Source organism: Mustela nigripes, chromosome 14 (assembly GCF_022355385.1).
Source record: "Mustela nigripes isolate SB6536 chromosome 14, MUSNIG.SB6536, whole genome shotgun sequence".
NCBI classification, from domain to species: domain Eukaryota; kingdom Metazoa; phylum Chordata; class Mammalia; order Carnivora; family Mustelidae; genus Mustela; species Mustela nigripes.
This window is the reverse complement of record NC_081570.1, coordinates 23797235-23810543: the sequence shown is the minus strand read 5'-3', so window position 1 is coordinate 23810543 and position 13309 is coordinate 23797235. Positions and strand designations below refer to the sequence as shown.

Below are 13309 nucleotides of genomic sequence, written 5' to 3'. Positions count from 1 at the left end.
TGAGAAACACAGAACAGGACTAGGATAGCTACAGTTTCAGCTTCTCCAGAAGAAAATTTTCAACTATCCTTTGTAGACTGTACAGAATCTGGCAGCTCTCAACTTCTTCGGGACAATTTATTGCCACTGCCACTAGGTGCTACAAGGAACTAAGATGAATTAAAGTAGAGTAATCAAAGAGCTCAACTTCCATTTAGGCCAGCCCCAAAATATTCACTGAATATCTTCTAACCACTCACAGTGTTCAAGGAAATCAAGAAAAAAATAGGAGCACTTGGCTGGTTCAGTCCGTAAAGTGTGCAACTCTTGATCTTGAGGTTCTAAGTTCGAGCCCCATATTGGATGCACAGATTACTTTAAAATAATATCTTGTGGTGCCTGGGTGGCTCAGTCGGTTAAGCGTCTGCCTTTGGCTTGGGTCATGATCCCAGGGTCCTGGGATGGAGCCCCACATTGGGTTCCATCCCCAAACTGGGCTCCCTGTTGGGAGCCTGCTTTTCCCTCTCTCCATGCTGTTCCCCCTGCTTGTTTTTTTTTTTTAACTAATTAATTAATTAATTTAAAATTTTATTTATTGACAGAGAGGCAGGCAGAGAAAGAGAGAGAGAGGGAAACAGGCTCCCCGCTGAGCAGAGAGCCTGATGCGGGACTCGATCCCAGGACCCTGAGATTATGACCTGAGGCTTAACTGAGCCACCCAGGCGGCCAAGTAAACAAAATCTTTTTTTTTTTTTTAAGATTATTTATTTATTTATTTGACACACACAGAGAGAGAGAACACAAGTAGGCAGAGTGGCAGGCAGAGGGAGAGGGAGAAGCAGACTCCCCGCTGAGCAGTGAGCCCAATGCGGGACTTGATCCCTGGACCCTGGAATCATGACCTGAGCCAAAGGCAGCCCACTTAACCGACTGAGCCACCCAGGCACCCCCAAATAAATAAAATCTTATCACACTGATGAATCACTGAACTCTACCTCTGAAACCAATAATACATTATGTTAATTAAGTGAATTTAAAATAAACAAAATCTTTAAAAAATTATATATTCCAAATAATCATCTCTAAACTAACTCAAATAGACAAGTGATTTATTACTCATTTTAAAAAATGTGTGTGCCAGGTACTGTGTAAAGGTTTCTGCCTTTAGGAAGTTTTACAACTTACTTTACTCTCATAGCATCAAGAACATTAAAGCCCTAAGTGGGGAGGGTATGTGCTATGGTGAGTGCTGTGAAGTGTGTAAGCCTGACGATTCACAGACCTGTACTCCTGAGGCTAATAATACATTATATGTTAATAGAAAATATAAAAGCCATAAATCTAGGTGATCAATGAGTTCAGAAGGTGGGAGTGAGAACTATCTGTCCTGAGTATAAGCTCTACAGGGGTCTTTGAAGGCTAGATGGTTAATATTCGTTCGTTCATTTGTTTGTTCATTCCCTCCTTCCTTCCTCCCTTCTTTCCTTTCTCTTTAAATATATTTATCTATTAGAGAGAGAGCATACTAGAGAGAGAGAGAGAAAGAGCAAGTGTGCAAGACCATTAACCAACTGAGCCAACAAGGTACCCCATTAGATGGTTAATATTTCTGAAGGTTGGGGAGCCTGGGTGGCTCAGTCATTAAGCATCTGCCTTCAGCTCAGGTCAGGATCCCAAAGTCCTGGGATCCAGTGCTGCATCAGGCTCCCTGCTCACTGGGAAGCCCGCTTCTCCCTCTCCCACTTCCCCTGCTTGTATTCCCTCTTGCTGTCTCTCTCTGTGTCAAATAAACACAATCTTAAAAAAATCTATTTCTGAAGGTAATTTAAGAGATGGGGAGAGCAGTTCACCAGAAGCAAGGGTTAGGTGATCAGAAAGCCCACGGTTGGTTTGAGGAACAAGAACAGTTTGGTTAGGTATAAAAACAAAGGTCCAGGGCGCCTGGGTGGCTCAGTGGGTTAAGCCACTGCCTTCAGCTCAGGTCGTGATCTCAGGGTCCTGGGATCGAGTCCCGCATCAGGCTCTCTGCTCAGCGGGGAGCCTGCTTCCTTCTCTCTCTCTCTCTGCCTGCCTCTCTGCCTACTTGTGATCTCTGTGTGTCTTATAAATAAATAAAAATCTTTAAAAAAAAAAAGTTATTCAGTAAATATGGCTATAAAACTTAAATGCAAACTAAAATTTTTGTTTCATCATTCTTAATCTTATATTGAATAAAGCCAAGCTTTATGTCTACTCTTTTTATGTATAAAGCACAGATACACTACTGTACATAAAAAAGTGTATCTGGGGGCGCCTGGGTGGCTCAGTGAGTTAAGCCGCTGCCTTCGGCTCAGGTCATGATCTCAGGGTCCTGGGATCGAGTCCCGAGTCAGGCTCTCTGCTCAGCAGGGAGCCTGCTTCCCTCTCTCTCTCTCTGCCTGCCTCTCCATCTACTTGTGATTTCTCTCTGTCAAAAAAGTAAATAAAATCTTAAAAAAATTAAAAAAAGTGTATCTTTGTGTGAGAATTTCACAGGAGGGATGCTTTGGGAAAAAAAACTTTAGAATTTTTTTTTTATTATTAGAATTATGTATTCTAATTTATTAATTATTAGTAGAATTTATTTAGAAAATAAATTCCTCTTAAAATTTTTTCTAAATTCCTAATTTAATTTTTCTAAATTCCTCCTTCTTTAGGAGGGTGATAATTAAAGAAAAGGTTGAGAAAATACCGATACAAGGAATTAGGCAGTCTGCACCAACATCTCTCTCAGCTTTTCAAGCCAAAATCTTAGGAGTTACTCTTGACAACTTTCCCCTTACCCAACATCCAACTAATAAGAAATACCAGTTTTATTTCCTAATTATTTTTGCACTCTTTTTCCATTCCTACTGCCAACTGCCCTAACTCAGGTCATCATGATTTCTCGGTAGACTTTATAAGAGCCTCATTAACCTCTTCTTTCTCCATATACTCCAAACTTCTTGAAACAGTTTGCCTCTCCTCATTCATTCCTTAGCCCACTCCAATTTGCTTGCATGCCATCAAAACTTTTTGTAAAAGCAACCGATCAGGTGTATGATGTTAAATTCAACCAATCTTTTAGACCATGTTTTGCTGGTCCTCTTTGCAGCACTCAACCCTGACCATTTCCTTCTTGAAATATTCTTTTTCGGGGCACATGGATGGTTCAGTTATCAAGAGTCTGCCTTCAGATCAGGTCATGATCCCAGAGTCCTGGGATTATCCTGGGATCGAGCCCTGCATTGGACTCCCTGCTCAGCAAGAAGCCTGCTTTTCCTTCTCCCACTCCCGATGTTTGTGTTCCCTCTCTGTCTCTCTGTCAAATAAATAAAATCTTAAAAAAAAAAAAAAAAAAAAACAGAAGGCAAGAAAGACTCTTTTTCTTTGGTTTTTGAGACAATCAGTTTTCTTCCAATTCTGGCTGCTTATCCCCTTCTTGCATATTATGGCTGATGCACCTTGGGGTTTTCTTTTCAGCCTATCTCCCATGATACATCAGTGATTCCATGGTTTTAGTTTCCATATACAGATCAAGAGATGATCAAACATCTATCTCCATCCCCAGACCTCACTCCTGGAGCTTCACACTTCTCCATCCAACTTTTTTTTTTTTTTTTAAAAAAAAAAAAAAAGGGATCACAAGTAGGCAGAGAGACAGGCAGAGAGAGAGGGGGCAGCAGGTTTCCTGCTGAGCAGAGAGCCCGATGCGGGGCTCGATCCCAGGACCCTGAGATCATGGCCTGAGCCGAAGGCAAAGGCTTTTTAACCCACTGAACCACCCAGGTGCCCCCCAACTGCTTTTTGAACATCTTCCTCTAGAGGTCAGAGAGACACCTCAAAATGTCAAAATTTAAACTCATCTCAGTTAACAGCATCACTATACACTCTGCTGCTTAAGGCAAGAGGTCTAGGAGTCATGCTTAATTCCCTCACTGGCCCCATCAGCCTCCATGTGAAATTAATAACCAAGTCCTGCTCTTTCAAATTCCTAACTCTCTTTTTCCCTACTATTACCACCTCATACGCCATCATCACCTCTTGCCAGGACTCCTGCACTTCTTAAGAACCAACCACTTAAAGAACCTCCTAGTCAGTTCTTTCTGTAATCTTATTAAAGCCAAATTCATCCTCCTAGAGCTGTCCAAGTGATATAAATAAATAAATTTGATCACTTCTGAGATTAAAACCCTTCAACAGCATTTCACTATCATCAGGATAAAGTCCAAATATCATTCCCTACATGCTACTAATCCACTTAGTCTACCAAACTTTTGGTTCTGAAATAATCATTCCCACCCTGCCACTGACAATTCTTATTCCATAGGTCAGATCTCACTTAGTTTAAAGGCCTTCCCTGATTCCCTGGGCTAGGGTGTACCCCCTTACTATATGGGTCCACAGCATTCTGGTCTGCCTCATCCAAATATTTACCATTTTCACTGGTCTCCAAAGTGTGGTACACAAGATTAACTAGGAGGTAAGAAAAAAAGTATATGTATATATGCTAATATACTAATATATGTATTAGTTTTCCCTCTGCCTGCTGTTCCCCCAGCTTGTCTCTTTGTTTCTGACAAATAAAAAAAAATCTTTTAAAAAAAAGAAAACCTACTAAATACATAATGCTATTGTAATCAGCAAGACTTTAAAAATGTCTGTCCTCATCCTTTTTTATTTTATTTTAAGATTTTATTTATTTTTTTGACAGAGAGAGACACAGCAAGAGAACACAAGCAGGGGGAGTGGGAGAGGGAGAAGCAGGCTTCCCACTGAGCAGAGAGCCTGATGCGGGTCTTCATCCCAGGACCCTGGGATCATGACCTGAGTCAAAGGCAGACGCTTAAGGACTGAGCCACCCAGGCACCCCAGCATTCTTTTTTTAAAAGATTTATTTATTTTGAGAGAGAGTGAGCAAGTGAGCACAAGTGCTCAGGTGGAAGGGGCAGAGGGAAAGAGAATCCTATGCTCCCATGCTTGGCACAGAGTCTGAGACATGGGACTCAATCTCATAACCCTGAGACCATGACCTGAGCCAAAACTGAGAGTCAGATATCCAACTGATCACACCATCTAGGAGCCTGTCTTCATCCTTTCAAAAAAATTTTTTTAATAAAAATACACAGATGGGGCACCTGGGTGGCTCAGTGGGTTAAAGCCGCTGCCTTCGGCTCAGGTCATGGTCCCAGGGTCCTGGGATAGAGCCCCGCATCGGGCTCCCTGCTCAGCAGGGAGCCTGCTTCCTCCTCTCTCTCTATCTGCCTGCCTCTCTGCCTACTTGTAATCTGTCAAATAAATAAATAAATAAATAAATTTTTTTAAAAATAAAAATACACAGATGAAGAAATAGCTTATAAAATATATAGAATATTATTTTCCACTATTTTATAAGTCATGCAATTCTTGGACTATACTTGGCCTCAAATATCCAGATGTTTGGTTAGCTTAAGGTTAAAAAAAAAAAAATTTTTTTTTAAAGTAGTCTCCATGCCCAGCATAGAGCCCAATACGGGGGCCTTAACTCAGGATGATGAGATTGAGTGAGACCTGATCAAGACGAAGGCTTAACTACTGAGCCACTCAGGTGCTCCAAGCTTTTTAGCTTTTGAGTTAACTTGTAACATTTACAAATGTTTAATCCAATAATATCATGAAAATCTGGATTTCTAACTTCAAGGGGAGAGGAACTGTGAAAAGCAATGGGAAATTAGGCAATGCTAGACTTCCAGTCCCCTTGGCAAAAATTGGCTAGAGCTGCATAGACCACATGGAGCTCTGTAGTGGGCCTGCCAGTTTCCATGTGGTTGATTACCCATTAGAATATAAACTCTGAGGGACGCCTGGGTGGCTCAGTGGGTTAAGCCTCTGCCTTTGGCTCAGGTCATGATCTCAGGGTCCTGGGATCGAGTCCCGCATCGGGCTCTCTGCTTGGCTGCTTCCTCCTCTCCCTCTCTCTCTGCTTGCCACTCTGCCTACTTGTGATCTCTGTCAAAAAAAAAAAAAAGGAATATAAACTCTGAAATTTCACTAGAAAGACAGATTTTTGTCTGTTTTGTTCACCACTGTATTTCCAGGGCCTAGAGCAGAACCGTCACTGCACATACTATGTATTCAATAAACATTTGCTAAAACTGGTGAATATCCATTGCCTGCCTGGCCCCTAAAAGTATGTTTCTGACAAGTTTTCATAATGTGTTACTGCCTTCCCCTCAAAGACAAATTATTTAATCTATTAATCTATTTTTAGCATAGGGCCTGAAACATAGTAAGTCCTTCATTTATTCACTAAGGGACTAAAAGCAATTACTGTAATTATTCAGATGATAATAAACACCATGCTAAAATGGTTTACATGCATTTGCACACTGAATCTGCCTAACACTCCTTTGATGTAGATATCCCTATATTAGAGATGAGAATTATAAAGGCTGTGGAGATGAAGTTACTGATTGAAGAACAAATTATATTACAGATTTTTCTTTTAAGATTTTATTTATTTGAGAGACAGAGAACCTGAGAGCAGGAAGGGTCAGAGGGAGAAGCAGACTTCCTGCTGAGCGGGGAGCCAACGCTGAGCTTGATCCTGGGACTCCGGGATCATGACAGGAGCTGAAGGCAGACCATTAACCTACTTTGCCACCCAGATGCCCCTGTATTACAGATTAAGTAACTGTAACACAAGAAAGAATACGAAATGGGCTGTATGAAAGGCAAGAGCAAAGTGCTACAGAATTCAGAGGAGCGTTCACTTCCAGTTTGGAAGTTATGAAGTATTCAAGAGTTCAGAAAGGAGGTAGCATTTAAATTAGACCTTGAAAACCAGGCAAGATTCCCACAGGAAAAGACAGGTAAGGAAGGGATTGTTACTTTATTGCTAGTGATGCTAACATACAAAGGAGGTAGTCTGAGTGGAGTGCAAGATATGTAGGTAAATCTTTAAATAGAGTAAGATTAGTAAAATCATTAGGAAGGCTTTGAATACCAAACTGTATGGGTTATGATTTTATCTTGTAGATACTAAGTCCATGAACGTTCCTAAACTAAGGCGCAGAGTGACAAGATCGAATGGGTGTTTTAGCAAAACTGCTATAGGAAAGAATTAGAGCAGTGGTACAGGAAGCTACAGAAGAGATCTGGAGGACTTCTAAAATAATACCTTTACAATTTACACTCTTTTTGATATCTCGTACTTCACGAAATCTTCATTAATACTAATAGTGTTTACCCATATTTTCACTTTTTAAAGATTTATCTATCACTTTGAGAAAGCGAAAGCATGTGCAGGTGGGCGGGGGGGGGGGTTAAACTTCAGTGTGAATCCTGATGCAAAGCCTGATTCGTTAACCTCAAGATCATGACCTGAGCCAAAACCAAGAGTCGGACATCCAAACAAATGTGCCACCCAGACATCCCCATCCACATTTCCACTTTAAGGAGCCTGAGATTAGGTAAGGGTAAAGAGCACAGAATTACTACTCTTTGTGGGTCTCTGCTGTGAGAAAAACCTACACGAAGCAATTCAGAAGTAAATATGATCACCGTCTTTAACAACTGCCAATACAGAAAGGGAAGAAAAGAGTGAGCAACCAAAGATGGATAGATGCCCCAGTGTCTGGGCTAATGGCTCTAGTATTTAAAAAATGCAGGAAAAGTAGGCCAGAAAAGGGGAGTAAGTGTGAGGCTTGTGGGACACTTAGGTGGTGACTGATGATTAGGTGGCAGCTCTGCAAGTAGCTGTCACACACGAGTGGGTGGGCAACTTTGGAGGGAAACTAAAAGAAGAAATGGGCTAAATTACTTCTTGACCAGGAAGTATTTCAGTTAGAAAGGTTTTGTTATTTGCAGCCAAAAACCAAACTAGAAGTGGCCTTCAGTATCTAGTTAAACCAAGAGATAGGACACTTCCAAAGCTGCCTAATTCAGTGGCTCAAAAACATCAAGAAAACATCAGATTCTTCCCATCTTCTCTACTCTCACCCTCAGAACTGCTTCCTCTTATTTATAAATTCTGCCTCAGGACCCCAGCACTACTAAAACCAATTTCAGAGTCAGAAAAGGGCTGTTTCCTTTCCAGAGGCAGAACACAGCCCTTAATAGCCCATATGCTGGTTAGACCCATACTACCCGAGTAAGTTTTAGTAGCTCTGACCTTGCACAAGTTACTAAACTTCTCTATGCTTCAGTTTCCTTAACCAGAACCTGAGAATCTGAGAAGTAAAGGAGTTAATATTCTAGTACTTAGTACCTAGCACATAGCAAGTTCTATTTAAGAGCTGGGTATTATTACAGCTTGCCCATCTTTATTTATTTATTTATTCTCTCATACTTTGGTGATACCCAAGTTAAAATAGAAGCTGGCAAAAAATAAAATAAAATAAAACCTGGCAAATCTCTTTTAAATAAGGAAGTCTTTTCCAGAAGTCCCCCAGGCTTCCCCTTCCTGTCTACTTAGCCAGAGCTGCCTCATACACCCAAGCCTAAATCAATCACTGCCTCAGGAGATAGAATTACAATGATTGGTTTATAGTTTATATTAATCAAGACCTATCCCTGGGGCTGGGGAGGGGCTGCCAGATTCCTGGTTAGCAAGATGGCAGGAATGGGTGATAAAACAACCAGCATCTGCCAAGGCTTAGTCTTTTTTTTTTTTTTTTTTTTTAAAGATTTTATTTATTTGACAGAGAGAAATCACAAGTAGACGGAGAGGCAGGCAGAGAGAGAGGGGGAAGCAGGCTCCCTGCTGAGCAGAGAGCCCGATGCGGGACTCGATCCCAGGACCCTGAGATCATGACCTGAGCCGAAGGCAGCGGCCCAACCCACTGAGCCACCCAGGCGCCCCATGCCAAGGCTTAGTCTTAAGAGACCGTGGTCTCTGCTAAGGAGGGTCAGAGTAAGTAATTTCCAGAGCTGGCAAGCATCACCCTTACAGGATCCTAATAGCAGTGAAATCACTACAAAAGTCTGTTAAAGCTAATGAAGTTTGGCACATGACAAACAGTATACGAATTAGGCCAGGCCTTGAGTAGAGCACACCTGAGAGCGCAGAGAAATACAGGAGGTTCTAGATTTCTGGAGGTGTGGTGAGGGCTGTGTTAGTGTCCCCAGAACACAAAGGGCCTAAATCATCAGCCTTGGATGAGTCACCTAACCTTCTTAAAGTCTCAGTTTACTCATTTATGAATGCAGATAACTCAAACTACCTCTGATTCCATGTTAGGATTAAATGTATCCTAGTTTCACTCACATCATATGTATAAGGATCAGGCAAAAACCACAAACACCAATAGCTGGACATTCAGAAAGACCAAATGGGACAGGGGAGAGGTATCTAAAATGGAGCTGGAGAGAGAAAGGACGGCCACCTGACTCTAGACTAAAAATCCCCGTCAGGACCCTGCTCAGGCTTTGTTGCTCCATGTAAGAACCTTCATCTCAAAGTCTACCAGAAAAGAACTAATTTTACTTCACATCTTAACTCTTCTAAAAGGCTTGTGTACAGCAAAATGGATAAGGATCTCATTTCTGGCTGTGCTGCTTACTAGCTATGTTATCTTCCTGAGGTGGCTCCCAATCTATAAACTTATTTCACTGAGCTGAATAAACTTAACATTAGCTCCTTCCATTTGAGGAACCAGTGTTCCTAAAATTGAAAGCCAAGAGAAAATTTGTAAGAGAAAAGTACCCTAATAATTCCATTGATAACATAAAGCTGCAGTTACAAAGAAAGATAAGCCTATCAGGCTTGACAATAGATTCTGGAAACCAGAGAAAGGAATGCTACCGAAGGTAGAAAAGAACCTGTTCCGACGCCTATGGAGCCCTCAGTAGGCTCTGAACACTGTTATCTCAGTCCTCAAACATCTTGATAACACTCCCTTTCCCCTCCTAGGGGAAAATGATGAGGAAAAGAAAGAACCGGAAAGGAAAATAACATTTTCTGTGGACTGTGCTAGATGCCTTCTACCGCATTTGATATTTGCATTTGATATTTACGTTGACTTCTCTGGATGAGAGTCCTAGAAAGTGACAGGATTGCAATACCAGATCTGATTCTAAAGCTACTGCCTTGCAGCTCCAGGGAATAATTTACGTTTCCTCAGGATCACGGTTCTTAACAAAACTCAATCCCAGAATCTCATTTAGCTCACCCCTCCGCATACAACTGTTGGGGTTAGCAACTCACTCTGGAGTTTTTCAGTTTCATTCAGACTAAAGATTTTAAAGTGGGCCCACAAGCACAAAAAAACACCTTTACAACTTTGCCTAGGGTCAAAAGCGTTTTCCCCCTTTCCAGCCCAACCACTAGGTGGCCAAGCTATAAAGAACTGCAGCTTTACACTAGGGCTTTGGAGGGATCACCCTGGTTTAGCCACTAACTGTGTGACCTTGGGTAAGTTACTTTACCTCTAAGTCTCAGTTTCCTTACCTGTAAAATGGGGTAACAGTTGTATCTGTCCCATTAAGTTGTGCATATTAAATAAAACGTGACATGAAAAGCAGCCAGAACAATGCCCACGCGTAGGAACAGCTTAGCAATGGATAGTTTTTAATGCTTAAGAGGAAAGAGCTCTTCGCTGATGGTTCTGTCGCCAAGTCCAAAGACTTCGCCATCGTTTCTCTCCGCGCACAGGCCTTGCCAGGGGAGTCCCTTCAGAGAGCAACAGGTCGCTCCTTTTCTCCTAACCCGGGCCAAGCCCACACCTGAAATCCCCAATCTTCTACATATGGCCCCCAGGTCTTGGCCTGTGGTTTTCTACTACGAGGCTGTCACTCTGAGTCCAACCGAACCACCCCATTTCCGGCCGGGGCTCGGCAAGTTCTGCCGGCCTTCAGCGGCCCGGGCTGCTTACGGCATGGCTGCCCCTGGTTACGGGCCTGGAGCCGGCTCGCGTGGCGTTCCCTCACCAGAGGAGTCTACTTGCGACGCAGGCAGGATCTCCCTTGAGTTCAGAGGAGCCCCAGAATCCAGTCAAGATGCGCGTCGGTCAAACACACGCCTGGAGAGGGCTCCCTCAACGCCGCCCCGGCCTGCCGCCGGGAGCTCGCCCCCAGCCCCGGTCTCGGCGCAGGGCCCTCGGGAACGCGTGGGCTCCGGCCCTGGGACACCACGTGGGGGCTCCAGGCGTGGCAAAGGTGCTCCCGGAACCAGCTCTCGAAGACTGCTCCCGCCAGGGCCCTAGCCCGGCCCCAAACTGGCCTGAGCGTCTCCGCCGGCCTGGCTTCTCCCCTCAAACCTATGTGGAGAGGACCTCAGACATCTCCTGCAGACCGAAGACAGGCTCCTGCTAGACCCCAAACCCCAGGACCGCCTCAGCTCGAGTCCCCAATTGCCTGGCGTCCTTACTCACCCATCGCGGCTCCGCTCGCTCCTACTTGGCGGCGGCAGCGGCAGCGGCGGCAGCTTCAGCGGTAGCTTCAGCAGACAATATGGCGGATCTGCAGGACGGCAGCCCGAAACGGTCAAACAACTTAACGTTCAACCCGGGGAAGAAACGCGCTCTCCGCCCCACAGCCCATTTTATAGGGAGGAGCGCATTTAAAGAGACCGCAGCTACTGAAGGCGGGGAATAGGGGTGAAATATAAGAGGAGTAGCGAAGAGAGACGAGGAGGGGATACTTACTAAAGAAAGTCAAGTGTGCTGAGGAGTTCTCAGCTTTTTCTGCTCCTATTTCCTCTTTTATAGTGAGGTCTCCTCCCCTAGAAAATTTTCTTCCTTTCGTAGTTAAGGCCAATCATAGACCCTGAGCTGGATATAGGGAATAAGGAATCCTCTCGAGAGGGGGAAGAGATTTGCTTAAGGATATGGAGATAAGGAAATAAAGAAGCTAAGAGTTAACCCGATTACAACCTTATTGGGAGATAAGAAGTGGAAAAATGACCAGACTGGTGCAAGGCTTTATAGCTGACTGAGCGATTTCGTCCTCCACCCCCACCCCTAGAAAGCTGAGGGCAGGGGTGGGTTCTGTATGACCATCACCACATCTACAGGACCTTGCACAGGATCTGGCACATGATATGTGCCAAAAAAGTAACTGTTGGGACGCCTGGGTGGCTCAGTTGGTTAAGCCGCTGCCTTCAGCTCAGGTCATGGTCCCAGCATCCTGGGATCGAGTCCCACATCGGGCTCCTTGCTCAGCAGGGAGCCTGCTTCTCCCTCTGCCTCTGCCTGCCATTCTGTCTCCTGTGCTCACTCTCTCTCTCTCTGACAAATAAATAAAATCTTTAAAAAAAAAAAAAAAAAAAGTAACTGTTTAGTGAATAAGCAACAAACGAATAGGCCTGTGACTTCCAGAGATTGAGGAATGATCTCCCTTTTTAGAGATGAGGAAATTGAGGCTAAGCGTTCATGTGCCTTCTGTAACCATGGAATTTATGGCTGGTGCATATCAGACCTCGCTTTTTGCATAATGACAAGCCAGTCCTGGTCCCCCACCTCAACAAACAGGAGTGGGGTATGTCTTCAAGTCACTGGTCAGACAGGGAATTGTCTTTTGGAAGCAAAATGAGGGACCTGGGTTTCCAGGTTCTGTTGGAACAAATTGCCTTCTCTAGTGTGTCTGGCCTGTGCCTGGTCCATCGAGGGAAACAACTCAAAAAGTCAACTTTGGAACTCAGGGTCAGGAAAGGGAGCATTATCTTTCTCTTCCTACTACCTCTGCTCAAAATCAGACCTCTTTCTTTTCTCTTGGGTCTATTTTGCCTGCTCTTCAGTGGTCTCCCACCTCCAGGCTCCTCAGTTGTCTTTGGCAAGTCATTCCATAAAGCAGAGACCTTGTCAAGTGGTTCTTCTGCTTAGCAAGTTGTCTGCTCTTAGGTAATGCCCCAACATTTCAATCTGACACAAAGACCGGTCCTTACTCACTTCTTGGGGCTATTCCCCACCTGGCAACCCAGGGTCCATCCATATTTGGGGAACCCCTTTTCCCCAAGTATACTAACTTCTTTTCTGCCTTTGCCTATGCTGTCTCCTCTGGAATGTAATGCTCTCCCTTCCCTCTTGATCATGGGGTGAACAAATTCATTTTCAAGACCCAATTCAACTTTCCCCTTCCTGAAAAACCCTGTTTTTCCAGGCAGTCTGGTATCTGTCCTCTCTGCTCCCCAGTGCCCTGGACACATATTTTCCTCAGCAAAAACTTAGCATTCTAATTTCTCACAAGGTGTGTCTCTCCTGGTTGTCTAAGGGACAGCATTTTCCTCATCTTTGTATCTGTCCCTTGCCCAGCATGATGCCTTCCTCCACAGACACACCAAAACCTTTTGCTGTAGTGTCTGTCTCTCATATACCACCACAGACTCATCTGCATATCTTATGGCCAATAAGGGCTC

General features: G+C 43.8%; 1 protein-coding gene across 2 annotated transcripts in view; it reads right to left on the bottom strand.

The window, feature by feature from the left end:
• KPNA6 (karyopherin subunit alpha 6) overlaps positions 1 to 11619 on the bottom strand; it is a 53341-nt gene extending 41722 nt beyond the window's left edge. The window contains exons 1-2 of one of the 2 annotated variants that reach the window (XM_059377011.1): positions 11601 to 11619; positions 11328 to 11415 (exon numbers count right to left, since the gene is read on the bottom strand). In XM_059377011.1, the coding sequence (XP_059232994.1) occupies positions 11328 to 11331 (4 nt within the window). In that variant the 5' untranslated portion in view covers positions 11332 to 11415; positions 11601 to 11619. Of the gene's footprint in view, positions 1 to 10405; positions 11307 to 11327; positions 11416 to 11600 lie in introns of those variants that run through there. The other variant, XM_059377010.1, reaches the window with a different exon arrangement.
• Between the last annotated feature and the right edge of the window lie 1690 nt (positions 11620 to 13309).